The 25619-nt window shown below is 38.3% G+C and overlaps 1 protein-coding gene across 2 annotated transcripts in view; it reads left to right on the forward strand.

The window, feature by feature from the left end:
• The window catches only part of LOC143297586 (CTP synthase 1-like), a 29286-nt gene extending 5413 nt beyond the window's left edge, over positions 1-23873 (forward strand). The window contains exons 1-16 of one of the 2 annotated variants that reach the window (XM_076609994.1): positions 1842-1971; positions 4289-4462; positions 4772-4942; positions 6191-6291; positions 7011-7127; positions 8266-8349; positions 8982-9062; positions 10834-10988; positions 11895-12027; positions 14377-14465; positions 14839-14933; positions 16286-16392; positions 17164-17260; positions 18035-18090; positions 18539-18635; positions 19643-23873. In XM_076609994.1, coding sequence (XP_076466109.1) covers positions 4297-4462; positions 4772-4942; positions 6191-6291; positions 7011-7127; positions 8266-8349; positions 8982-9062; positions 10834-10988; positions 11895-12027; positions 14377-14465; positions 14839-14933; positions 16286-16392; positions 17164-17260; positions 18035-18090; positions 18539-18635; positions 19643-19905 — 1812 coding nt within the window. In that variant the 5' untranslated portion in view covers positions 1842-1971; positions 4289-4296 and the 3' untranslated portion in view covers positions 19906-23873. Of the gene's footprint in view, positions 1-1841; positions 1972-4288; positions 4463-4771; positions 4943-6190; positions 6292-7010; positions 7128-8265; positions 8350-8981; positions 9063-10833; positions 10989-11894; positions 12028-14376; positions 14466-14838; positions 14934-16285; positions 16393-17163; positions 17261-18034; positions 18091-18538; positions 18636-19642 lie in introns of those variants that run through there. The other variant, XM_076609993.1, reaches the window with a different exon arrangement.
• Positions 23874-25619: the final 1746 nt, after the last annotated feature.

Consider the following 25619-nt stretch of genomic DNA (forward strand, 5'->3'; position numbering starts at 1 on the left):
TGGAGGAGATGGAAGACACCACATTTCAAATGCGGGTATAAACAGACAGCAAGCATGCTGTGCCCATCTGTATTTTGTTTGCTTTCTTTTTGGATGTCATTATTTGTGAAACTAATTTGAAAAAAGCCAAGATCCAGAATCTACATTTATTTTCCTTCACAAAATACATTTACTTTGTTTCACTTTCAATATCTCCTGTAGTTTTTGTGCTAGACTTTGTATTATTACCCCTCAAAATTCCCTGGAAAGGGTAGGCAACTTAGAAAACAACAACCCCCCCCCCCCCAAAAAAAAAAAAAAAAAAAAAAATTATCTGCCTCTGAACAGTTTAAGAAATCATAATGCCTGGAAAAGGATTAAGTAGAAAAGTCTTTTTCAAGTTTTTCAGTTTCAGTTCAGAATCTGTTCTCGTATAAAATTATTTTAACACAGTCACTTTAGTGTCTGGTTGCCATGTTGGATTTAGGATTTGGGAAGGTATTTGGAGTGATGCATTCTTCAATCAATCAATCAGTCAATCACTTTATTGTCTGAATCAGAGTATAGAAATTTGCCTTCAGGCTATAAAGAAATCAAATACTTATTTTAACTTTTAAGAGATAGTAGCTTTTAAAAGTGAAGACATTCATTCCATTATTAATTCAAAACACGAACATAGCGGGAAAGAGTAGGGGGTGAGGGACGGTAGGGCATTGCACTATCAACATCACAGTAAGTTTGTTAACAATATGAATATGAAGGTTCAACATACACATCTTGAAGAAAGAATAAAATGAACTGGAAGATGTTACCCAGCCCTGCCATATACAAGAGGAAAAAGAACAAGAAAATGATCATCCACAGATTAAAAGCAAAGAAACAAACAACTACAGATTTTTTTTTTTTTTTTTTTTTTTTTTTTTTTTAGAAAATTTTTACCAAGCTCAGATTGTCCAAGGTATTTAAATTTTAAGTTCACAGCTGAGTGAGAAGAAATATATAGTGTGGTTTGGTATCAGAAATAATTAAAAAAAACACACACCAAAATACAAGAATTAAAGGTTGTTTTTGTTTTTTTTAGCCATGTGTATGCTAAACAAGTAAGAATTGGGGGGTATTACTATTAGTTGTTTTTTTTAGCTGTGTGTATAATTTAGTGGAATGTTTGATAGTCATTTCATTATACACTAATACAGTTAAACTGAAAGGGCTCTGTAGTCTTATTACAATTGGAGTGCCAGTGAACTTTGGCAATGACAAAAAGACAGTGACACAAGCACAAAACAGGTTTTAATACTGTATTAATAAACTACATTAGCAAACACTGCAGCCTCTTTTCATCTTTAATTACACACACACACACACACACACACACACACACACACACACACACACACACACCAAAATATCAGGTTCACATGATTTCTGAAATAATGAAATTCCTGCTTCTGCACTTCAGTCTTGTTATTATTTTAATTTTAATTTTATTTTATTATTATTTTATTTTATTTTTTTTACAATTTATGGAAGATATAAGGAAACTGGATGCAAGTTATTTCCACTTTAACCCTAAGAAAACAAAAATATTGTTACAGCTCTGTAGTGTACTGTACTGTGAGTCACTACATTATCCATCTATAGGAGTTAAAAAAAAAAAAAAAAAATTGGACACTTGAAATGTCAATGACTGGTGTCAATAAAGAAAACACTTATAGAAAATTATAGAATCAGCTGATTATGTCAGATCTTAGTCAGTATTACAAAATCTAGGACAAACAGATAGCAACAGTGATTATGCTTGGACTTTAAAACTGGAAGTGGTATGATTTAAATTCAAAGTCAGTGTCCGATTAGGTGCTGCTTTTGAATCTGATACATTTATAGTAATAGTAGCCCTGTTATTACTGGATGCAACAACCAAATGGCTGAGAGTACATCAGATCAACATAACAAATGTTAAATTTTCTGCTTGGGGTTTTGCCTTGCTGATCGGTATGTCAAACTTTGAAAGTAAACTGCCTTTGAGTTTGACTTTTTAAAGTTTTCGGTATTAAATTTTTTTTTTTTCCATCTCACATTGATTTTGTATTTGGTCATTTCATTTTGTATTTGATAATGACCTGATGCCATTTTACATGTATTTACACCAGGGCTCTGATTTTTGTGTGTGGTGGTATGTGTGAAGTGATATTGTACATATTTATACCCATTACTATTAGATCAGTGAAAGATTTAAGACAAAGAAATAAAGTATTACTCATGATGGGCAGTATGCTTGTTGTATACATTATGTACATTTGTTTACTGTAAATTTATCAGATGTTTGTGTAGTGCTAGAAGTCTACTGTTTCATGTTTTTCGTTCCCCCATGGGGACGCCGGGGGTCGTTCAGTATGAATAGTGTCCCCATGTTCTGGATATTGTGCTGAAAATTTTCTCTTTTCTGTTGCTCTGTCTATTTCAGCCTTTTTCCTTACTCCCTTGTCTGCTTTTTGTGCCTTCCAAGTCCATTCCCCTTTCTTTTTTTTTTTTTTTTTTTTAGTAAGTCATGACACTTTTTTTTCTCTTTTCTGCACATGGCCATATCAGGACTGTTACACCATACAAATGCTCAACCACGTCAACACAAAACTATCACATCAATCAAATATATAACAGTCCTGATATGGCCATGTCTGGTCGGTTGGACTATAAGTGGCAATGAACTATGTTTTCTTTTTTCGGAACAGTAAAGTTATGTCACATTGATTATTTAGTCTGTGATTATTATTTGTGTGTGTGTGTGTGCTATTGATCATTTCAGACAGTTTCTTGCTTAGATGATATTTGTTCTATTTATATGCAGCATGTCTGATCAGTAACATCAATTTTCATTTGTTGCACATATTTGAACACTAAAAGTACACTCTTGGAACAGGTTTGCTTATACATGCTAATGATGGTTGTATACTCTTGTGCACATGGTTGATATATGGAACACACACACACACACACACACACACACACACACACACACATGAACATGATACGCATGCTCCTGAACTGGGTTTCTGGCAAGTTAAAAATCTAAGGGGGTTGGGAGTGGGGAGACTGCCTTCAGAGATTCTCTTTATGCTGCACATTCTGATCAAATCCACATTAATTTATGCATACATACACAGGCAGTTCTAGTCATAATCGTGTACATTTCTGGGCCAAGAAGTCAAATCAGATCTACATTTCTGCACACATACAAAAGCAGTTCTATTCATAATCGTCCAGTTTCTAGAAGGGCCTAGAGGTAGAGACTTGCATTTGTGATCAACTGCTGTTTATGATAAGGAGGGAAAGGGAACAACTCTCCTTCGCAGCAGAGAATCCTGGTGTCAAGGCTGAAGTTCTGATGCACCATTTTCACTCAATTTATGTATTCCAAAAATTTTAGAACATTCCATGGACCCTCTCAGTAAAGTTGCAGTGTGTATTTTTCATTTTCGAAGTGTCAGGGATACATAATTGTCTCGTTATCAAGAGCCGTGGTAAATACCATTGATCTCACAGGGTGTGGAATAGATTGGATTATACCCCATGAAAGATGCAAGATTACCAGACTAAGACACCAAATTCAAAATGATATTGTATGTTTTTGTTGTTTATTGTTCTTTGTATTAATAAAAGAAGAAAAGAAAGAAAAAAAAAATTGGAAAAATTTGATGGAGAACTCATTGAAAAAAAAAGTGACTGATAAAAAGTGCAATGTTCCCAATGGGCCTGATTTTTTTAGGGTCACTGTGACCCTTTGACTGGAATTTTTGAGGGTCATTGTCACATTTCTGAGGGTCAACAGGAAAACATACAAAAAATCAATGAAGACAATTGTACAATGAAAATGAAAAGAAACCCACACCTTCTCCAAACAAGGACATTCGAAATGCTTGAATACAATGAAAACACAGTCAACTAGTTATAATGAGCACATAACCATACTCACTACTAATGAACACACAACAGCGTTTGCCTGCATCGGCAAGGGAAGTTACTCTAACACGTTTTTGGCCAGCTCAGTTTCGTCTGCTATGCACTAGCCTAAGCTTAGGCCCACGATGCGTGCTTCGCGGTTTTCCTGGAAGCCGTAAGATGCTTGTTAGTTTCAGGAAAAAGTGTGCGTCACATTGACGCACAGGGTAAAAATTTTGTGCGTCAAAGTTGTAAGTCTGTGCATCATTTACGCACATATGTACGTTTTTGGGAACACTGAAGTGGGAAAAATAGTTTGGTGGACCCAGGAAAAAAGACAAACATAACAGACAACAGATTCTCTTCTTTGCAGACGAGACAATGAAGTACATCCTGGTGACAGGGGGAGTAATCAGCGGGGTGGGCAAGGGCGTCATCGCCAGCAGCATCGGCACCATCCTGCGATCCAGTGGCATTCGGGTGACCTCCATCAAGATCGACCCATACATCAACATTGATGCCGGCACCTTTTCACCCTATGAACATGGTGAGGGGCTGTCTTTGCAGGTATGGTGAGATGTGCGAGAAAAGTGTTTTAGTTTTGTTAGTATTTCATTTTATTTCATTTTCTTTTCTGCTCTTCTTCTTCAGTTCATAGAAAAAAAAATTATTGTATGAAAAAACTAATAAACAGAAGCAAAACCAAAACCAACAATTACAGTCAGTTGAACCTGTTGAGAAACTTTAAAAAAAAAAAAATTATCATTCTTTGCTTTGGTTTAAAAATAGTATTTTTACTTAATTTAAAAAAAAAAAAAAAAAATCTATATCCAACTTTTTTTCCAATCCATATCAGGTGAGGTATTTGTCCTGGATGATGGTGGTGAGGTGGACCTTGACCTTGGCAACTACGAACGTTTCTTAGACGTGAAGCTTCACCGTGACAACAACATCACCACGGGCAAGATCTACCAACAGGTCATCAGCCGTGAACGTCACGGGGATTACCTTGGCAAGACAGTTCAAGGTAGGTGGGCTTGTTAACATTAGATCCTTGAGTAGATGTGATTGTTGATGTGTGTTTTTCTTGAAGAATAGGCTTGGCTTGCTTTGATGTTTTTTTGCTGTTTGTTGTGTTAATTTTTTTGGTGAGTGTTTTGTAAAAGGTGTAATTTAATGTTGTTGATCCATCATATGTTCAACATTTCCTATTTGGAACTTTTATCTCAATCCAAAAAAATAAATAAATAAAAAAAATAAAAAAAATGCTCTTAGTGGTGATCATTCTGATGATACTATTTATGATGATGATATTGAAAATAAGCCTGCCTGCCTACTCATCTGTTGGTCCGACGGGAGACTCCATCTATTGAAAATGATGTGATGATCTTTCCTATGACATTGATTAGCATTAGTTATTTATCGTTTTATTGTATTCATAATCAGTGGTAATTACACTGATAAAAACTGGTGATACTAATGATGACATTGATGATCGTTTTGAATGATGTTGATTTATATTATTCATTATCATTGGTGATCATACTGATGATGATTGTGTTGACTGTTAATATTATATCACTTGATGATGGGCGCAACAGCCGAGTGATTAAAGCATTGGACTTTTAATCTGACGGATCCTCGGCATAAAGTGGCATCTAGGTAACGGCCCCTGGTGGGTAAAGGGTGGAGATTTTTCCAATCTCCCAGGTCAACATATGTGCAGACCTGCTAGTGCCTGAACTCCCTTCGTGTGTATATGCAAGCAAAAGATCAAATATACGTGTTAATGATCCTGTAATCCATGTCAGCATTCGGTGGGTTATGGAAACAAGAACATTCCCAGCATGCACACCCCTGAAAATGGAGTATGGCTGCCTACATGGCGGGGTAAAAATGGTCATACACATAAAATCCCACTTATGTACATACTAGTGAACGTGGGAGTTGCAGCCCACAAACACAGAAGGAGAATATCACTTTATTAATCCCTCATTGTGGGAATATCTGTCTGCTTAAACAGTAAAGAAGCACATAAATCACAGTGATTGGAACATAAGGCTTGAACACACATATTTTATAAACAACGTGAACAGCTTGAAAATTTAAAGGGAAAGAAAAAGAATTTCAAAACACGATTCCTCTCTTTCATTGTACATGCGGAAGGCATGCACACATGTATGCATGCACAATTAGATGCACACACAAACTCACGACACATGATACTTATGTGTTGTTTTTTTTATTATGTTTTTTTTTTTATGTTCATCATCAGTGGTACCACACATAACGGATGCCATTCAGGAGTGGGTAACCAGGGTGGCACACATCTCTGTTGATGGAGACAAGAAAGTGCCTGATGTCTGCATCATTGAGGTGTGGGAAAGTCACATGGGGATCAAGTTTTTTGTGTGCTTGTGTGTGTATGTGTGTTTATCTAGTGGAGGTGCCTGTGAAATGTTTTCCTTTTTGTTGAAAGCTTGTATTCACATGAATGTGTTGATTAAAGTGAGTGTGTGTCCTTGTGTTAGGGGTGTGTGGGTGTGAGTGAGTGTAAACATTAAAAAAAATTCTGAGTGAAGTGATTACTACTACTAAAGGGATAAACACATGAAAGTAGCATGTATATAGATATAGGAAGATTGCCAAATGAATATGTTCCTGATGTTGCTGTGTATGTTTTCTTTTTTGTTTTGGTAGGTTGTTTTTTACTGTAAAGAAAAGAAAGAAAAAGCAACATATTCACTGTTCCTTACTGAGAGAAAACTTTGTAAAATAGACTGCATACAAAGTCAACAGCAAGAACGAAATGCGCTTTTGGACACAAACACATAAACTTCATACACTTATGTGCACTCATTGACACATACTCTCACAGACACACATTCCATGCTCATAAGACAGGCCATATTTTTGGTTATTGTTTTTTTTAGGTTTTTTTGGGGTTTTTTTTTTTTTTTTTTTTGGTTTTGTTTTGTTTTGCTGTATTATTTTCAAAATAGTCGTAATATGCGCAGAATGTTATTGTTATCATAATGATGATGATTTCCTTTTTTCTTTTGCAGTTATTGTTTACAATTCTTTTCTTTTGACAGCTTGGTGGTGTCATTGGTGATATTGAGGGAATGCCCTTCGTGGAGGCTTTCAGGCAGTTCCAGTTCCGTGTGAAACGTGAAAACATCGTCTGCGTCCATGTTAGCTTGATACCACAGGTCAGTTCTGTTGTATGCCTTGGAGAAAGGGAGGGAAGGGGAGAAAAAGAGAGAGAGACACAAAGAGAGAGACGCACAAAGAGAGAGAGGGCACTTTCTGAAACCTCTGCATAAGTTTATACTTACTGTGCTTTATGATTTGTGTGTTTTGTATGCTGTTTTGATTTTTCTCTCTCTTCTTTTTGCTGCCCCATTGTGTGCGCCACTTCAGTGGCATTTTCCCAGTGACGCTGATCCTGAATTCTTCATCAGAGTCGTAGAAGTGTGGAAAAGTCTTGGGAAAATGAGGGAAGCATTTGCAGGACTGGAAAAATCTGCTTTGCTCTTCAGAGCATAATGCATTTAAAAATAAACCAATAAAAAAAATGATGAAAACTATACATCGGTATTGGGATATCTGTCAGTCTCTTTCATCAATGGCATAGTAGATTAATTTTTTTATGTATTCAGTTTGGCTTTGTGTTTTGAATGGAAGAATTTTATTCTGGTCTGGAAAAGGCCTAGAAAAAGTATGGAGTTTTTTTGGTCAATCTGTGGGAACCCCTGCTCTATATACAGCCATACACAGGCTCGTCTGTTGCAGATCCAGTGCCAGCAGTCCACAGGAAAATTTCATTGCTCCTGCACTTGATTGAACATAGTTTGTTTCCACCAAGAAGAGTGTATTTGTATGGTGTTATATTATTTTTGTATTTTGACATAAAAGTTTGCTCTGTGTTAAATTCGGAGAAAGCTGTGTTGCCTCATTGCAGTTCCACCTTTTTTTTTTTTTTTTTTTTTTTTTTTTTTTTTTGTTTCTTCTTTTTTGGTCTAAGTTTGTTTGTTTGTTTTTGTTGTGGTTTACTATCAAAGTGGTTTTTTTGTTTTGTTTTTTTTAAATTTTATTTTATTTTTTATACAGAATTTTGCCAAGGACAACCCTTTTGTTGCTGTTACTTTTTAATGTGCGCTAAGTGCATGCTGCACGCAGGACTTCAGTCTGTTTTATTCACATTACAAGTATTGTGCAGTGATTGGGTTTTTTGAAAGATGTGAATCAAAGACATGTATGTTTGTTTAAATTTGTGTGATATATTTCAGTATATCATTAGTTTTTATGTATTTATGTGGTATGGGGTTTTTTGGGGTTTTTTTTCAGCCTAAAGCTACAGGGGAGCAGAAAACAAAGCCTACACAAGCTAGTGTACGTGAACTGAGAGGACTTGGCCTGTCACCTGATATTGTAAGACTTCTCTGTATATGTCATTGGCTGAATGTCATTTATTCCAGATATATGAGCAGATGTATGTGTGTATTAGTGCTGTAAGTATATATTGTAATGATATGTGTAGTTCGGTTTGCATTTACGGGCACATTTGCGCAAACATGCAACTTTTAATGTGTGCGTTGTCTTTCTTAAAAACGAGCACACATGTGTTAGTGCATGCTGTAAATATATACGTGACTGTGTGTGTCCATTAGCTATGCATGAGCTTATGTCAAGCAGATATGTTTTACTTTGATAAGACATTAAGTATTTTACAAATACAGGACACATGAATGAGTTTGTTCGGTATTTAGTGGAGACATTGTTGTGAAAAAATTGCTGGTAAGGAGTTCACTATTGACTGTCAAAAGGTAAAAATGTATTTTTTGTTACAGATTTCAAAATTGATTTGAAATAATTCTATACTTTTGTCATCAGTCCTGATGTGGCCTTGTGCTGTCGGCTGGACTATAAGACTTCAAGAAAAGTTTTTGTCAAGGGGCAAAACATTCTTTTGGCAGAGATTTAAAATTGATTATTGTCCGCACCTGTCTTTGTGACAGTCTGTAATGGTGTTTCAAGTGAGCGGGTGGTGGCTGTGTTTTCAGATCGTCTGTCGCAGTGTGACCCCTCTGCAGGATGAAGTGAAGAACAAGATCTCCCTCTTCTGCCATGTGGCACCTGAACAGGTAAATAAATCACACACTCATGCATGTTTATACACACACATACTCATGACATGAACAGACGCTTATGCACCCACATCCACATCAGCAGTCCTGCACCCACACCCCCCATAACTACCTCAACCTCTCTACACACACACAAATAAAAAATGTACTTTAGCAGTCAGCTGAGCATATTAAATTTTTTTGTTGTTTGTTTTGTTTGTGTGCAAGTACCAACATTACTGAACAGGTAATAAGTTATGCACTCCTGAATGTTCATGCATGCACAATATCAGTGAATGCACATGCACACACCCACATCCACGTCAGCACCCCCATGCCCACACCCCTGCCCCTGAACCCTCCACTCACACACATTGTATTTCAGCAGTCAGCTGAACTTATTTATTTGTATGCAAGCACCCACCTGAATCAGTCATACAAGAACACCTGTTCTGCACTGGCATCTGGATATGCAAATAGTAGCATTAGAAATTCCCTCACAACTAACACTCTTATGACAGCTAGGTGATTTAACTTATTATGTTGCACATCAATGTCTTTTGGACATGAGTTACAAGTTCAAAGACTTAACAAGATTTGAGAAACGTTCCTGAAGACGCATTTGTTAGCCTACAGCACACTCAGCTTTGGGTAGGAGCTGGCTACGGGTAGAAAAAAACCCACTTTAATTACACATACTTAACCGTGACCCAACTAGTGCAGACTCCAGCAGGGGTCTGACATTCCTGTCCTGTGCAAACTACTATCCACCTATGCGGAGAAAACGAAAGCAACTACGGCTGATGACCTCCCGGAAGTAGGTAACCTCCCCTTTGTCCCGCTGGCTAGCGCCCTCTTTTTCCGGCAGCCATCATGACTCCTGTACCTGTGCTCTTCATACGGCTAAGGTTTTTTTTTTCGTATTTTCTGTCTGTCAGTTCTCTGGCGTTCTTGTTTTTTGTGAAATTATGTCTCCAACCAGGTCACAACCACACTTGATGGGGATTGAAGTCACTTCCTCCCAGTCGTCAGTCTGTGATGCTAACCACTTTGCCTTAGTGGCAAGTGCAAGTTTGAAGTATTGAAGAGGTTTGTGTGTGTGCGCGTGTACGCTACATCCAGACAAATGCCCAGTCTCGCATGGGAATCCAGATCAGGGTTCGTCATTAACATTTTTTCACATGAGCGCCTGCGCTCTAGTTTCAGAATTTTGATGAGCGCAAACTGAAAACTAAGAGCGCACACTAAAAACTTCTTCTTTTCGCCATCCCCTTCACCGTCAGCCTTCCTTTTTGGGATCAGATATTTCAGTATTTTGATTTTGCACGGCCGCGAAATCGATCGTGTGCTCCACTTTTCTACTCTTCAAGTCTGAAGAGCGCTCTTTTGCATAGCCTCCCCTGATTCACTAGGCCTACTTCCGGTTGAACTATCAAAACGTAAACAGACGGCTTTCAAACTTCGGTAAATGCAAAACGATCGCGCTTTTGACTCTTGTTTGTGATGGACAATGGAATAACAATTTAGATACAGTAGTGTATGCTTATGTCTTTTCAAAATCAAGAGCGCAAGCGCTCTGAGTCATGGAATTTTCCAGAGCGCAATTTGTTTTTTCAGAGCGTTCCGCTCAGCGCTCCCGTTAGTGACGAATCCTGCAGATACTGGCAGTTAGTGAATGACTTAATAACACCAACACTGCAACCTCACAAACACCGCAGGCAGAAATGAACAAACGAGCTGACCGCGCTGACACTGTGACTACAAAACTGTGACACCATGGTGGTTGCAGGTGTACTGCGTGCACGACGTGTCGTCCATCTATCGGGTTCCACTTCTGCTGGAGGCGCAGGGAGCCAATGATTTCTTCATCCAGCGTTTGAATCTGAACATTCCAACACCTCGACCTCGTCGTTTGATTCAGCGGTGGAAGGAGCTAGCTGACAGGTGATTTTAGTTGAGATATTGCAGCCTTGAAGCTAAAGAGGTGTGGTTGTTGAACAGCACTGGCTAAACCTGACTAATGTGTTGTATTCTCATGTCATGTTTCTGGAAGGTGGTTTGTGTTCTTCTTTTGAACATATAAACCATTGTATCGATTTACATTCTTGCTTCTCATGTATGTTAATTTATAGAAGTACGATTTTTTTTGTCCTTTTTCGGTGTCCATGGGTCCAATTCCTATATACATACTGGGGTTTTTACCACCCCTCCTCCTCCGCTACACCTTGATTGGTGGACTTGGTGCTAGTCTTTCAGATGACTTGTTAAACTGATAATATTTTCCTTTTTCAGAAATTATTTTCCAGGTTGTAGGGGATTGATATTGACTGACAGTGCAATGTGTGTGACAGGTATGACCTCAGGATTGATGTTGACAGTGCGATGTGTGTGATATACATGTGACAGGTATGACCACAGGATTGATGTTGACAGTGCGATGTGTGTGATGTACATGTTACAAGTATGACCTCAGGATTGATGTTGACAGTGCGATGTGTGTGATGTACATGTGACAGGTATGACCTCAGGATTGATGTTGACAGTGTCATGTGTGTGATGTACATGTTAAAGGTATGACCTCAGGATTGATGTTGAAAGTGTGATGTGTGTGACGTACATGTTACAGGTATGACCTCAGGATTGATGTTGACAGTGCGATGTGTGTGATGTACATGTTACAGGTATGACCTCAGGATTGATGTTGACAGTGCGATGTGTGTGATGTACATGTTACAGGTATGACCTCAGGATTAACATTGACAGTGCGATGTGTGTGATGTACATGTGGCAGGTATGACCTCGGGCTTGATATTGACAGGTATGATACTGATAGTGCCAGGTGTGTGACAGGTATGACCGACTGCTGAAGGAGGTGACGATCGTGCTGGTGGGCAAGTACACCAAGCTGGAGGACGCTTATGCCTCCGTCATCAAGGCCCTGCAGCATGCAGCTCTCGCTGTCAACCACCGCCTCGACCTCAAGGTCAGCTGGTGCATCAGATGCTCATGTATGGAAGGTTGCTGGAACACATACTCATGAACGGAAGGGTCGCTTTTGTAGGAAGCAATTGTATATGGGCTTGAGTCCCAGCCTAGCATTTTAACTCTTTCCCCCCCCCCATTCATGTAACTCTGAAAATGGTATTGATTAAACTAAATGATATCCAGAGTTGCCGACTGTTACAATTTCACTGTATTTTGCTACTCTCGATCGCAGTTTGTTCTCACGTTATGCCAACATCAAAATTGTCACCAATGAGTTCATTTTTGACTACATAGCATGGTCACATGCTTTCCTGTTGTGACATTACCCAGACGCTCTAGACCTATCAGTCACAAGGCTAGGGCAGTCACAATTAACCTTAGTGTCAAGTGATGATGCTCAGCTAATCGCATGCATGTTTACATTGAAACAGCATTGAGTGGACCAATCAGCTCAATCGCATGCGTGTTTACATTGAAACAGCATTGAGTAGCAGTCACACTGTGTTGCAGGTAGGCCCAAGTGCTTGTAGATAAAATGTATGTTTCCTGATGTGGTTTGAAGTCCGAGTGTTCCTACCAAATTCAAAATGTTCCCATCAAATTTCCTGACATAAACACTTGACAGGGGTTGGCATCTCTGCTCATGTATGGAAGGGTCGCCGTGTAGGAAGCAAGCGTCTATGAGTTTGAGTCCCACACTAGCATTTTACTCTTTTTTTTCCCAATCACATGACTCTGAAAATGATATTGATTAAACTAAATGATATCAGTTTAACTTTGGGTTAAGTCTTGTTTCAGAAAGTCATGATAGCTAGTGGCTGGTTATGCAAGGAGGGTGGGGTGTGCTTACGAGATGGTATAGAGTGGTGGTGTAGTAGTAATGCGTCAGACTATCAAGCGCGTCAAAGGTCCGAGCCTTTTTACTCCCACCCCCCATCCCCTGCTGCACCTGGAGCGGTGGTGTGGGTGCTGGTCATTTAAATGATAAGATACATGGATGTCTTGTTTGCAGCATGCACTTAGTGCACATGAAAGAGCCCATGGCAACAAAAGGGTTCTCCCTGGCAAAATTTTATCGAAAAATCCTCTTTGATAATAAAACAAACACACTTGCAGTTCTGCATGCAGTGGAAATTTCTGATGTTTCACAAGGAAGACCTAGGCAAAAACAGCTATGTATCTGTTGGCCGCCATTCTTTCTCTGTCTCTGGACCTTGCAATTGGAATGAACTTCCTCTTTCACTTCGTCAAGTCTCCACACTCAGCTCTTTCAAGTCTGGCCTTAAAACCCACCTCTTCCCAAAATAGCCTCCCTTCCCTGCCTCTTCCTTGTATTCAGTTTCTCCAGTTTTAGAGTAATGCATGCGTGTGAACAGCTGGTGCGAAAGTGCTTTGATTTGTCTGTGCACAAGATTCAGCGCAATATAAATACCATTATTATTATTTATTATTATTTTATGTGCTGCAGTAAAGGAAGAGCTTTGCATCTACAACTTTTATCTTTTTTATGCTGCAGTAAAGGAAGACCTTTGCATTTAGAACTATGTATCTTTTCTATGCAGCACTAAGGGAAGAGCTTTGCATTTAGAACTATGTATCTTTTCAGATTCTGTGCAGCACTAAAGGAAGAGCTTTGTATTTAGAACTATATGTCTTTCCAGATTCTGTGCAGCACTATAGGAAGAGCTTTGTATTTACAACAATGTATCTTCTGTGCTGCAGTGAAGGAAGACCTTTGCATTTAAAACTATGTATCAGTTCTATGCTGAAGTAGAGGAAGACCTTTGCGTTTTGAACTATGTATATCTTCTGTGCAGCACTAAAGGAAGATATTTGCATTTAGAACATATGTCTTTTCTGTGCTGCAGTCAAGGAAGACCTTTGCATTTAGAACTATGTATCTTTTCTATGCTGCAGTCAAGGAAGATCTTCGCATTTAGAACTACGTATCTTTTCTATGCTGCAGTGAAGGAAGACCTTTGCATTTAGAACTACATATCTTTTCTCTGCTGCAGAAAAGGAAGACCTTTGAGTTTAGAACTGCGTATCTTTTCTATGCTGCTGTGAAGGAAGACCTTCGCATTTAGAACTATATATCTTCTCTATGCTGCAGAAGAAGAAGACCTTCGCATTTAGAACTACGTATCTTTTCTATGCTGCAGTGAAGGAAGACCTTTGCATTTAGAACTACATATCTTTTCTCTGCTGCAGAAAAGGAAGACCTTTGAGTTTAGAACTGTGTATCTTTTCTATGCTGCAGAAAAGGAAGACCTTTGCATTTGGTACTGTGTATCTTTTCGATGCAGCGCTGTTCTGCATTAAGAACTATGTATCTTTTATGCTGCAGTACATCGAAGCGGCAGACTTGGAGCAGGCCACTCTTCATGAGGATGCTCAGAAGTACCACGAGGCTTGGAAGGAACTGGTCGGTGCCAAGTAAGTTCAGTGCTGTTTTTTCTTCCCATGTTCTTAACCAGCATGTCTGTGTGTGTGTTCGTGTGTGTGTAAAGTTTCATGTCTTTTCACATTGTGGTATGAGAAGAAAAACAAAGAAGGTGGGTGTGTGGTTTGGTAGAAGGGAGTGGAGGGATTGTGGGGGGGAGGGTGGTTAAGGAAAATAAGTGTGTAAACCTGCACTTGTATGAGTATGCGTGTATATTTGTGTGGGGGGGGGGAGGGGGGGGGGTCTTTTACTGGCCATAAAAGGCAATGGGACCTTTAACCTTTTTTTTTTTAATACATATACATTTTTTTTTTATATACTCTGTCCAGAATTGAAAGAAAAAAAATACTGATGTGTTGTCTGCAGTGGAATCCTGGTGCCTGGTGGGTTTGGCCAGCGTGGAATAGAGGGGAAGATCCTGGCCGCTCAATGGGCTCGCACAAGAAAGGTTCCTTATCTGGGTAGGGTGCTTGTTGATGCATTAGATAATAATAGTAATAGTAGTAATGACAATAAAAATTTACATTTATTTTGAGTTTACCCTGCTGCTCCAGGCACATGAATAAGACGTATAAAAAATCTTGAGATACAAACTCGCAAAAAATAAGAAGACATAATTTGACAAAAAACAAGAATGCCAGAGAATCAACAAACAGACAGAAAATACGGAAAAAAAATTTAGCCGTATGAAGAGCACAGGAACAGGAGTCATGATGGCTGCTGGAAAAAGAGGGCACTAGTCAGTGGGGCAAAGGGGAGGTTACCTACTTCCGAGAGATTATCGGCCATAGCTACTTTCGTTTTCTCTGCATAGGCGGATAGTAGTTTGCACAGGACAGGAACGTCAGACCCCTGCCGGAGTCTGCACTAGTGGGTCATGGTAAGTATGTTACTTAAACGTAATTTTATGTAGAAAATTTCCTTTAAAACAGTGTAACGTCGTTCAGAACTCACACACTTCCTCCACCTCACCCCCTTCACACACACACACACACACACATTATCGCACGCATGTTCACAAAGACAGTGTGGGGTAGAATGGCCTGTATTTTGAAATATTCTTTGAACAAATATAAGATCGGAATTGAAAGAGTTAGTAGGGGAACAGTGTGTGATAGTGATACTTTGTGGAAGAGATTTCCAAGACCAAGGTCTGTAGTGTGGAAGAGTTTTGTTATTTACTGTATTGGATTATATTATTTTTTGTCCCAACAGATTTCTCTGAAATTCTTTGGGAGAGAGCATTGCCATAGTGCAGTATCACCCATACATATGGTGCTGCATTGTGGCCATGCTCTCTTCTTGAGGAATTTATATATATATATATAGAGAGAGAGAGAGAGAAAGAGAATATAAGTCCATCAGACTGACCAGTGGTCTGGATACTAGTCTTTTTGATGAGATGATAAAAAAATGGATGATTGACATGCTAATACTAAAGTGTTCTTTTATGAAAACAGAATTGACAGTGGAGGTGTACAGTTTCTGATAACAATATTTTTATTTGATAACAGTTTTGTAACAACAGGAAATGTTGATAACAGTTTGTAATAAAGTAATATTGATAACATTTTGCAACAGCAGGTAATATTGATGACAGTTTATAACAACAGGTAATATTTATAACAGTTTGCAATATTAATAACAGTTTGAAAGAACAGCTGATATTGATAGCAGTTTGCATAGGAACAGGTACTAATCTGTTCTGCAACCAATTCATGTGTTTACATACATGTTTGATTTTAGTGTGTCTTATGGATGAAAACGAGAAAGGGGATGGATGTGACACGATTTTTGTGACTTGTGTTGGCAGGTGTGTGTCTTGGGATGCAGTGTGCGGTGATAGAGTTTGCCCGCAGTGTTCTGGGACAGAAGGACGCAAACTCCACAGAGATGGACAGCGGCACCACCCACCCTGTGGTGAGTCCAACGCTCGGCTTATATCACAGATTGACATAAGCTTACAGTTGGGCCAACAGCAAAGCGAGAGCTGTATGATAAATTTCTCCACTGCAAGGGGAAGTCATTTGCAGCTTAGTCTTTTGTAAAGGACTATGTCTCTCAAACTAGGAGGCAAGATTACACTGGTTCTTAGTGCTGCAGCCTTGGGGGCTGGTTGGCCTTTGGGAACCATTCCAACGCCGACTGTCCCAAACCCTCTTGGCCGAGAGAATGGGGATGTAACTTGAGCAAGACCGTCTCCACTAAAATCAAATTCAAACCCAAATAGTCAGGGATAGCAGTTGCCTCCTCTGCTGTTCTGATGGTCATTGTCGGACATGACTGACTATCATACATACAGTGAGTGTGTAGCAACCTGTCTTCATGTGCACACCTGCATATCCTTCATTTTGGGTGGAATTTATCTCCGCTTGTTTTGCACTTTGATTCTGCTCCTGCGCTTGGCTAAAGAAAAGAAAAAATTCCTGCTTGGAAAATAAAAACAAAACAAAAAAGCTTAGCCGCTTGGTGCACAGGTTGCAGGAGATGTAGATGGCTGCTGGAGAAGAGGACGCTGGATACATACACAGAAGGGAGGTAGTATGTTAAGGGAGGCTGTGAGCCTACTCTTTTTTTTTTTTTTTTAAACAGTTTTCTCTGGTACTCAGTGGGTTGATTTCTGCTGTCATCTTTTTGAAGGAAGTTGAATATAGAGCGATGACAGCCGAAAAACAACTGTATCTGCTTCAGGTCATCGACATGCCAGAGCACAACCCGGGCCAGATGGGTGGTACCATGCGTCTGGGAAAAAGGACAACAGTCTTCAAGACAGAGAAATCTCTCATCCGTAAGGAGACACATTTCTGATGTCCTGATTTTTAAGTAGAGAAATCCCTTGTCCATAAGTAAGGAAATCCTTATCCATTTGCAGACAAATCCCTGATCCATTTGTAATTCTTAAACCATAATTAGAGAACTCCCTGATCCGTAAGTAAGGAAATCCATATCCATTTGCAGATAAATCCCTGATCCATCAGTAATTCTTGAACCATAATTAGATAAATTCCTTATCTATAGATAAATCCCTGATCCTTTAGCAGAGAAATATCTGACCTGTAAGTATTCCCTGTTCTGTATGTGAAGAAAAATCTTTGATCCATAATTGGAGAAATCCCTGATTCATCAGTGAAGAAATCTTTGATCTGTTTGCAGAGAAATCCATGATCTGTAAGTAGAGAGAACTTTGATTTGTAAATATAAAAAAAACTTTTATCTGCAACCCTTAAGTAGAGAAATCCTGATTATTAAGTAGAGAAATTGTGAACCATAAGTACACAAATTCTTGATCTGTAAGTACAGTAATCTTTGATCTGTAAGTGGAGAAATCCCAGATCTGTAAGCAGAGAGATCTGAAGGTGGAAAAGTTTCTGATCTATCAAAATTGTAAGTGGAATCACTAATCAGTTGGAAAAAAAAATGTTCCCCCTTCATTTCCCCTTTGATGACAGAGTAAACGCTGAGAGAAGATGCCCCCCCCCCCAAAAAAAAAGGTGTTTGTATGATTATATATATATATATATATATATATATATATAAAATCCAAGGTGTGTTTGTTTTGCAGGCAAGTTGTACCACAGCAAGGGAACAGTTGAGGAGCGTCACAGACACCGCTTTGAGGTAAGGCTTTCTCCGCTGTGTAGAACAACATTTTAATTTTTTTTTAATGAACAGAAATTCTATACTCGCATTAACTTTTTTTAGAATCATATTTTTAAATTGTCAATCATGTCTGCAGTGTGTGGGTCTGAATGAGAATGCTGATGCTAGCTACTCACTTTTCTCCAACACACACACATGTGCATGCTCACATGAATGCGCGCACATAACTGCACACACACAAACATGCACATACACACACATGCACGCATGCAGTCAGAGGCAGGAAGTTAATCTTGGATTGTTTGTAAATATCACTTTGCTTTGATCATTTAAACAAATCTTATCATAAATGTTTGCAAGATTAATGTTCACATTTGCTTGGTCATATTTTGTCACGTTTGTGACACGGCACCCTCCTGTTTATTAGAATGTGTTATGAATGAAAGGTGTTATATTTGTGGAACAGGTGAACCCCAAGTATGTGGACCAGTTCGAAGAAAAAGGATTACACTTTGTTGGACGCAGTGAGGATGGAGAGCGAATGGAGATCATGGAACTGAGTGGTATGATACTGGATATTACATACACTCACGCACATCTCTCTCTCTCTCTCTCTCTCTCTATATATATATATATATATACATATATATATTAAAAAAAGATGTACTGTGCTCTCTTTCTGTATGCGTTCATTTGCAATAGTTTAACATCTTTTTAGTAGAAGTGGTATTGGATGGTACTTTGTGTGTTTAACTTTATGTGTGTATCATGCTCACAAGTTATGTACAAACACAGATAAACATAAAAATGTAACATTTCACAGGAGTGTTAAAAAAAAAAGAAGTTGAATTCCAGTTGCTTTTTATTTTGTTGTTGCTGTAGGTAAATCAATCCTGACATTACCACTGTTAATTTTTGTTTTCATGTTTATTTTCATTATTGACACTCTTCTCTGTATCACCACTCCTGCTGTGCATATAGAAGTTAGAACTTAAGATAATGTTGGGTTTTTGCATTGATTCAAAGGCCACTGTCTGTTGATTTGAAGTATCCTGGGCAGTGGGGCTGCCTTAGTTCATAGCTAGATAATTTGTGTTTAGCCATACCAGTTTTCAGCTGTCTAGGTATGACAGATTTTGTGTGAGATTGATGTTCCACGCCACAGCAAATAGACAATACTTAAAAATCTTTTAATCTCCTTTGTAACATGATGAAGGAACTTGAACTCCAAATTCCATCAAAATGCAGGCTTATCCAGCCATAAAGGTCTGGTTGCAAAAGTGATGAAAAAAATCAAATTTTGTTTTAAAACTGAGTAACATCAACACCAAAATGTCACCAGAGTCCAGGCATATGGTAGCAATAGTGAGGGAAAGAATTATTTTCCTTTTTTTTTTTTTTGTATTTTGTAAAACCTCACCATCATGATGCCTTTTTTCGCCAAAATGTCACCCGAGTCCAGGCATATGGTAGCAGTAGTGAGGGAAAGAATTATTTTCCTTTTTTTTTCTTCTTTTTTTTTTTTTTTTGTAGAACCTCACCATCATGATGTCTTTTTTCTCTGTTTCAGACCACCCGTACTATGTGGGGGTACAGTACCACCCAGAGTACATCTCTCGCCCCATGAGCCCCTCCCCTCCCTACCTGGGCCTGCTGCTGGCCAGTTGCAACAAGCTGCAGCAGTACGCTGCCCGGGGCTTCCGCCCCTCCCCCCGCATGTCCTTCTGCGAGTCCGATGACGACGGCACTTACGACTCGGATGGAGACGAGGTCGCACGCATCACCTCCAAAACATCTGAAGTGGATTTGACCGACAAAATTGGTGATGCTTGATGGAGATGATCAGATTTGAGGATGGTTTTGTTTGACCAGATTGGTGATGCTTGATGGAGATGATCAGATTTGAGGATGGTTTTGTTTGACCAGATTGGTGATGCTTGATGGAGATGATGACGAGAATTTAGGATGTTTTTTGTTTTTTTTGTTTGACAAGAATTGTGATGCTAGACGGAGATGATAAGAATTGAAGATGGTTTTGTTTGACAAGATTGGTGATGCTTGTCGAAGATGATGATGAGGATTGAGGATGGTTTTGTTGGACAAGATTGGTGATGCTTGTCAGAGATCATGATGAGGATTGAGGATGGTTTTATTGGACATGATTGGTGATGCTTGTTGGAGATGATGATGAGGATTGAGGATGGTTTTGTTAGACAAGATTGGTGATGCTTGTCGGAGATGATGATGAGATTTGACAAGATTGGCGATTCTTGACGGAAATGATGACGAGATTTGAGGATGGTTTTTTTTGGTGGGGGGGGGGGGGGGGGGGGGGGGGTTGACAAGAATTGTGATGCTAGATAGAGATGATAAGAATTGAAGACGGTTTTGTTTGACAAAATTGGTGATGGTCAATGGAGATGTGACAAAATTGGTGATGGTCAATGGAGATGATGACGTGAATTGAGGAGGGTTTTGTTTGGACAAGATTGGTGATGAAGTTGATGGAGATGGTGATGAGATTTGAGGATGGTTTTGCTGGACGAGATTGGGGATGCTTGATGGATATGATGATAATGATAAGTGTTGAGGGTGGTTTTGGCATTCCTGTTTCGAAGAGGTGGTTTGTTAGCATGCATGAGTTTTATTTCAAGCCTGTTGTGAGATGGAAAGAGAGAAAAAGGCATAGAAAGAGAGAGAGAGAGAGTGAAAGAATGTTGTCAGTTAGTTGCATTTAAGAGTTTTTTTGGGGAAAAAAAAGTGAAAGAGAATTCATGCATTTTCTGTTTAGTCACAGACCAATTATTGATGCAAATGCTGAAATAGGTACTTGAGAGATTATTTTGGAGAATAATTAGTTATTTTTCTTGTTGGAAGTTGAGAGAAAAAAATAAAACGGAAATTGACATAATCTGGTAGAGAAATTAATTTGGGTGATGGAAATTTTATTCATGACATGCTGACAGTTGATGTTGTCACAGATCTGCTTTTCTCACTTTATTGAGCATTTTGTTTCTGTTGCAGTTCTTATTGTTGAGCGTTATGTTCTTGATACTGAGCATTATATGTTGGTTGTAGTGTGCAGCTATTGCTTTGAGTGTTTTCATGTAATGTAGAATTTTAAGTGTATGAACTTATTCTGTTTTATGTTGTTGTTTTTTTGGGGGTGGGGGGGAGAAGGGGGGGGGGTGTTCATGTGGTACAAGTTAACATATTACTACATAGAAGAACAAAATACTTCTGACCATGGCCATGCTTGCATGGGGATTCTGTTGCAACTTTCCTGTGGACTTACATGTGATATTAATTTGCCATCTGATGAAAGCAGTGGTGGTTGGACGTAATGTCTTTCTGTTTTTCCCAGTTATTTGTCTGTTCGTCCATTCTTGTCAGTCCCTCCTTGTTGTTCCAACTTCTGTGCTGTTTGGTGACTTCGTTGAAACTTGTAACGTGGTGTGAATGGGATTCACAGATTTGCGTGAAAGTCTAGAAATTCCTGTCCGTCACGTTTTTACACCTGTGGCCCAGAATTTGGGCATTGTGAATGTCGGTGTTATCATTGCAACTCTCCCTCAGGCTGTTGAAAGGATTTTCAGAGACTGTCAAGGAAAATGGCCAAGGTGCACCACAGTTCAAAGAGCTATAGTATATACTAATGTTACAGGTACCAGGGCTTGAAATACCCTTCTGTCTGATTGTCTGGTACAACTAAACTTGCAGTGCACAGGTGGAAATACTCTCTCCACGTGTCTGTTGGGTAAACAATTTCTGACTGTGGGTGACTTAAGCTGTCAGCTTCAGTGCAGTTCAATCACACTTTCTTCTTTCCCCTTACACTGAGACAAGGTGTATTTTATGAATACAGTGTGTTGGTGTGGAAATGATGGATCTGACTGAAAATTATCTGTGGGACCTGTGCATCTGTTTGTTACGAAATAATTACATCCTCTTTTTCTGTAATACCTAGAACTAATGACTTGTCATGGCTGTACAGGTAGTTACTTTCATTAATCTGTCTCTATATTAGGGATGGCAAGTAAAAATTTGGGAAGACAAGTAGAATTTTTATCAAGTAAAAATCATCAGTGAATTTCTAGCCCTGGACACCCAGTTTTTCTCTCGCTTCACTGGCCTTGTTGAACTCTGTGACCTGGCAGATGCACTGGCCTGGCCCACAGAGGGAAACGGAACAAAATTAGACTTTATTTTTCCAGGGTTTTGAGATAAGCACAGTAACAAGAATGCTCCCTTCTGCCCAGCCCTGGGGTTCAAAATCAAGAAAGAAAAAGCACAAGAAACAAGACAGAAAAATGGAGACATAGAGAAGAGAGGGGCTAGAGTGAGGAAAAAGGAAACCAGAGAGAGAGAGTCATATGTTCAAAAGAAAATGACAAAAATGTACATGTACATGGGGAAAAAAGTGTCTAATATGAGAAAGGAAGAGAGGCATATTTCATAAACTGTCTGTGGTGTCAGAAAAAAATATTGAACGTGAGTTACAGTCAGAAACAACTTTAGGAATGGATTATGCATGATTTGAGAAAGGAAGAGAGGCATATTTCATAAACTGTCTGTGACGTCTGAAAAAATATTGAACATGAATTACAATCGGAAACAACTTTAGGAATGAATTATGAGGGAGGAGAAGGGGGGGCGGCAGAGAGAGATACTTTAAGTTTGTTTTAAGGAGATGGTCAAAGTGTGTGACCTGCTCTGTATACGCTACACGTGTATACTAGAAAGAAAGGTGTGTGTGGTTGTGTTCCGAGAGGTTAAAGGGAACAGTGCCAAATGATAGGACCAAAAATAGATGTGTATTGTATTTACATGAAATTTTATTTTAATTGAAATCCCTTTAAGTGAATGAATACACAAAGTTTTGAAAGAAAGAAAGAAAAAAGCAGGGATTAATTAATGTAAATAGTGTTCTTTGGTTTGCTTGCATTTTTGCTTGATTACGTAAAACTTTTATCAGGGTTTCCATTGATTTTGCACAGTGTAACATATCATTTTATGGAAAGAGTTAATCTTTTTGTTTGTTTTGCTTATTTTTGTTTGCATTTTTGAGATTGTACATAATTTTGTCAGGAAGGTGTGGTGTTAGATGTGATTCTTTTTTTTTTTTCCTTTTCTTTTCATTGGTCAACAAAACATTGATTTTCACAATAGCAATAATGGAACATTAGATCAAGTGTGTTGTGTGTAGAATAATGTTTTTTGCTTTGATATTACGTAATTTACTATTGTATGATTTCTCACCTTTTCCTCAGTGTCTCTGGTTAACCAGTCTGCAGCGAAGAAACGGTACTGGAAGTGTCCCCACTTGCCCCCACTCCCCACCACACTAGATCTGCCTCCTGGCGTATTTGATATGATGTTCAGACTGCCCAGGGACATTTGATGTTCACACAAATTGCCCAGGACAGTCCTGATGTGGGTTCGAATTGCCTGGCAAATACACAAAGTGTTGTCGCTTGTAGGCCTATAATAGTGCTGCTCCAGGCAGTTTCTGTGAATTTGAAGTGTCTGATGGGGAACAGTTGTACACTAGACATGGTTTACGAGGTTTTAAGAAATAGTAAAGAAAAAGAAACGAACAAAAGATTTGTTTTATAAAGTTCTTAAAATTCTTAAAAGAATGACCCATGTTTGTCAACATTTTGAATTTGATTCTTGCTCTCTTTACTTACAAACAAACAAAACAAAAAAGTTACTGGCAGTGATTAAAAAACAAAACAAAAAAAACACAGCAGAGGAATACCCCAGATGAATTTAGATTTGAAAATAAAATAATGATTTTTTTTTAAAAATCCTGAAGCGGTCTTTTCTACTGAAATTGCCGTTTCCATCTTCTGATCTTGCAGACAATTAAATTAAGGGGGATAAGTCAACACTCAAAGTACTGGGCATTTCACGCAGGTTCCTAGTGTGATCACTAAAACAAAATTGGTCTTGTTTTTATTGTTAAAAAAAAAGAAGAAAAAAAAAGATACATATATATATATATATAATATATAAAGATTTAGAAGAAAAAGTTACAAGATTTTGCAATAAAAAAATTACACATGAACCCTGCATGACACAAAGATAATTAGATTTTAGATGAATTGCTTCTTTGTCATATTTGTTTTGGGAAACCCCCCCAACTTAATTCAAGTCATAACTGGCTAATTCATGTATTATAATGTTACACGTGTGGCTACAGCAGTGCTAAACATTATCATTCAGAACAAAAAAATGTTTTAGAACAAAATTTTATGAACTGAACTGGTCAGGAGTGAATTGCCCCCTGGAAAAAGGTAGCGCAGAATCAAGTTGGAAGCATATCTGTGTTTAATAACAAAAAAAGAGATATCCTGCATGGTTTGGTTTAAGATTTAAAGAACTGTTTTCAGATTCTCCTTAGTGTAAGTCCAGATCTTTGTAAAGTACACGTCTGAGTTTGTGAATTCTTTGAGAAAAGTGCTTTTGTTGCTATTTTTGCTTGTTCAGTTTCCATTGTTATAATTCATGCATGATAAAGCAGTGATTGTTCACATTTTATTTGAAATTACTAGTATGCATTGTTACATATACAAATTAATTATCTGAAATTTCTACAATTGTTGCCAAAGAAACCAGAAGTGAAGAGTTCATCAAAAAAAGAAAAGAAAAGAAAGGTGGGTTCATTCAAAATTAGATATCAAAGTGCTGTTGTGCACACAAAGGAACAGGGTATTTCCCTTTCAAGATTCAAGTACTTTATTGTCCATTAAAAAAGTGTTTAAACTGGAAATTTTTTGTTCACAGCACATGCATAGCAGACATGAGAAATAAAAAAGCATTCTAAAACAAGCATGTAAATATATCTGTGAGAGACAAATGGAACGTAATGATTATAGCTGTTATGCTTGCCTCTCAGTCATCCTTGTGTATGATCATTCATCTTCCATATTGATGCACTTTTTCCAAAATCTACGGTTTAATAAACAGTATATACTATGTGATTTCTGTGTGTATTTGCGTGATTTTGTAGTTCTTTTATTATGTGATTTATTTTCTGTTGAAGCTCTTGCGTCCTGAAAATTATGAAAATAGAAATGTATACATGAAAGACGTTCACAAGAGTTTTCAAGATGTTTTTGTCATGAAGAGAGATGTCATTTTGATTGAAGCAAGAAATGATATTGGCCTAACTGAATTCTGTTCAGATGTGTGTGGTTTTCTTGTGACAAACCTTTGCTTACAGAAATATCAATCCCACTTGTATATCGTGTTCCATGATTTATCTTTAAATAAAAACATTTTGAAGATTAGTGAGCCTTTTGCATTGATATTAGGACAGAAAGTATGAAGACAATGTGCACTACCACAGCTCCTGAGAAGTACATCCGTATAAGAGGAAACCTAGACTTTTGAGAGTTTTTCTGTGTTTGTTCCTCAGTAACTATCATAGTTGTTCATCTGTCTTGTGTCTTTGAACAGCATGTTTGCTTAAGGTAGGTTAGTGCTAGACTGAAAGATTTTATGTAGACAAACGTTTAGTGGCAGACTTCGCAGAAAGTAAC

Source organism: Babylonia areolata, chromosome 23 (assembly GCF_041734735.1).
Source record: "Babylonia areolata isolate BAREFJ2019XMU chromosome 23, ASM4173473v1, whole genome shotgun sequence".
NCBI classification, from domain to species: Eukaryota; Metazoa; Mollusca; class Gastropoda; order Neogastropoda; family Buccinidae; genus Babylonia; species Babylonia areolata.